General features: G+C 43.7%; 1 protein-coding gene across 1 annotated transcript in view; it reads right to left on the reverse strand.

Moving 5' to 3' along the window:
* Positions 1-1,691, reverse strand: part of FASTKD2 (FAST kinase domains 2) — a 32,956-nt gene extending 31,265 nt beyond the window's left edge. The window contains exon 1 of the mRNA XM_019652914.1: positions 1,550-1,691. Within this exon, the coding sequence (XP_019508459.1) occupies positions 1,550-1,691 (142 nt within the window). The remainder of the gene's footprint in view (positions 1-1,549) is intronic.
* Between the last annotated feature and the right edge of the window lie 531 nt (positions 1,692-2,222).

A 2,222-nucleotide genomic window follows, 5' to 3' on the forward strand; every position in this document is an offset into this window, starting at 1 on the left:
AAAAAAAAAATGATCAGGGCTACGTTCAAGTGGCTGCACTCCACTTCCCATCTGTGTGACCTGGGGCACTCACTTAGCCTTGCTGCGCCTTGGTTTCCTCATCTGTAAAACGAGGATGTTGATAGTACCTGCCTCCTAGAAGTAATGTGCGGATTCAGTGAAATAATATTTCTAAAGTGCTTAGAATGCCTGGCACATGGTAAACGTTGGCAAGGACAGTGAACCTGTCAATGGAATTATGATACCTGATCAGTTTCTGCTCTTGTGAATCTTTGAGCTGCTAAACGTCAGAATCATATGACGATGAGACTGGATCAGCAAATGGATTGTCGTATTTAAAAGGGGAGTGCTGTATTTAAAAATACTTGTCACACTTGACAATTTGTAGCTATTTGTGCCTTTAGATGGAGCAGGCACAACAAAGCCCATTGAGAATGTAATCAGGTGCAAGGCCTTCCGTCAGACATCATCAAGTATCAGGAAGACAATGAACCATGAGCCTAGAATGCTCTGAATGGAGCTATAAAGGACTTTGTGAGCCCCTAACATGTGATACCAAGGGCTCTATTACCCATTTCTTCACAGTGAAGCCCTAGAACCATAATCTCAGGTATTGTAGCATACCAAATCTTTAGTGTCTTACCCTCAGTGCATATCTCTCAGCCAAATTGATACTAAAATTATTCATTAGGAAAGGAAAACATTTTGTAATCATCTTATCTCTGTTGTCAACCTTATATGTATATGTGTAGACATTGATCTATCACAAAAGATCTATGATACACTGATGAAAGTGTCAAGAAGAGGCAGTGCTACAAATTTAAAACAAGAGCCAAGATGGCTGGGGCTTTCAGCCAGAAAGCTGCTCTCTTGTGGGTCTGTTGGTGCCATAAATTCTAAGCCCTGCAGTACTCAAAGACAATAAGCATAAGAGAAGAGCAAAAAAGAAAAACGAAGAAAAGTTAGGAAAAGGAAAGACATTAGAGGGACAGTAGTCAAAGTAGAATTGTCAGTGGAGCAGCAAGGAGAAGCTCCGCAACAGAGACAGACTTGGACAAAGTGACATGAAATAGAAAAACCATCAAGGAGAATCATTCAGGGAAAATTACAGATGCCAAGAGGGTAGCAAACCTTTTCAGGATATCCTGAGTTCGGTTCAGACTATGTGCTTNTATATTGATTTATGTTATTTATTGCATCCTGAAAGATGGTGTCCCATCTTGCAAGGTATCAGGCTCCAAGCTGGTGCCTGCAACTTCAGTGGGCTGTTCTATCCCTCTACCAGGCTGCTAGGTGGTGTGATATATGATCGGGCCAATGGATCCCTTGGTTACGTGCCCAATGTCACACATTCTTTACTCTAAAGTGGGTCCCTTGGTTCGAGTTGATGTTATGCAGGATCCCATGTTGGTACGTTAAACATTGTGTAAGATCTTGAACAGGGTGCTGGCCAAAGCCCTATGAGCAGGAAAGTGACTCTTTACCCAGAATATATGTTGATGAATCACTGCCCTTCCAGTGTGGAATGGGTCCAATATAATCAACTTGCCGGCAAGAGGCAGCGTGGTGTCTTCAAGGAATAGTGCCAGTAACCAGATCAGCATTGGTCTCTGGTGTGGGTACACTGCACAGTTAGCTGCAGCAATAGCAATGTGACCTTTGGTGAGCAGTAGCTTATACTCTAGGGCCATTGTGCAAACTCTGTTTCTTTCATGAGTCCATTATGTCTCCAGCTATCTGAATTATCTTACTGCTGGGTTGCTTAGTGCTTTCACAATAGATATTCTCTGGTGGGAACCATTCCCTGGTCTATTTTATTTCAAGATTCAATCATCCCAATGGCCATGGAGTCCAGCTCTGTAACAGAATGTCCTTTAACCGCCTTGGCCTAGAATGGACAGCCACAGCGGGCTTCTCAGTGGTGCTGAGCCCCCTCTCTCCAGTGCATTCCTTATCACTTTGGTGAATATAGTGTCCTCCAGGCCCTTCCGGGAAACATAGCTCACTAGTAGGTTTCCAACCTCCCACAGTTGCCTATCCACTCTAGCATGCCCTCTCTTCTAAGCTTTTTGATCCCTTCTTCCACTGTCTTCCATGGCGGTTCTGGCACTTCTGTTTCATTTAATGTGGGCCATTACTTTCTCCAAGGTTCCGAGAGCCATTCTAGCAACACATTATGACTGCCTCATGAGTCTTTGCCAGGCTGTGCACTCTCAAATTGC

Source organism: Hipposideros armiger, unplaced genomic scaffold (assembly GCF_001890085.2).
Source record: "Hipposideros armiger isolate ML-2016 unplaced genomic scaffold, ASM189008v1 scaffold_190, whole genome shotgun sequence".
Classification (NCBI taxonomy): Eukaryota; Metazoa; Chordata; class Mammalia; order Chiroptera; family Hipposideridae; genus Hipposideros; species Hipposideros armiger.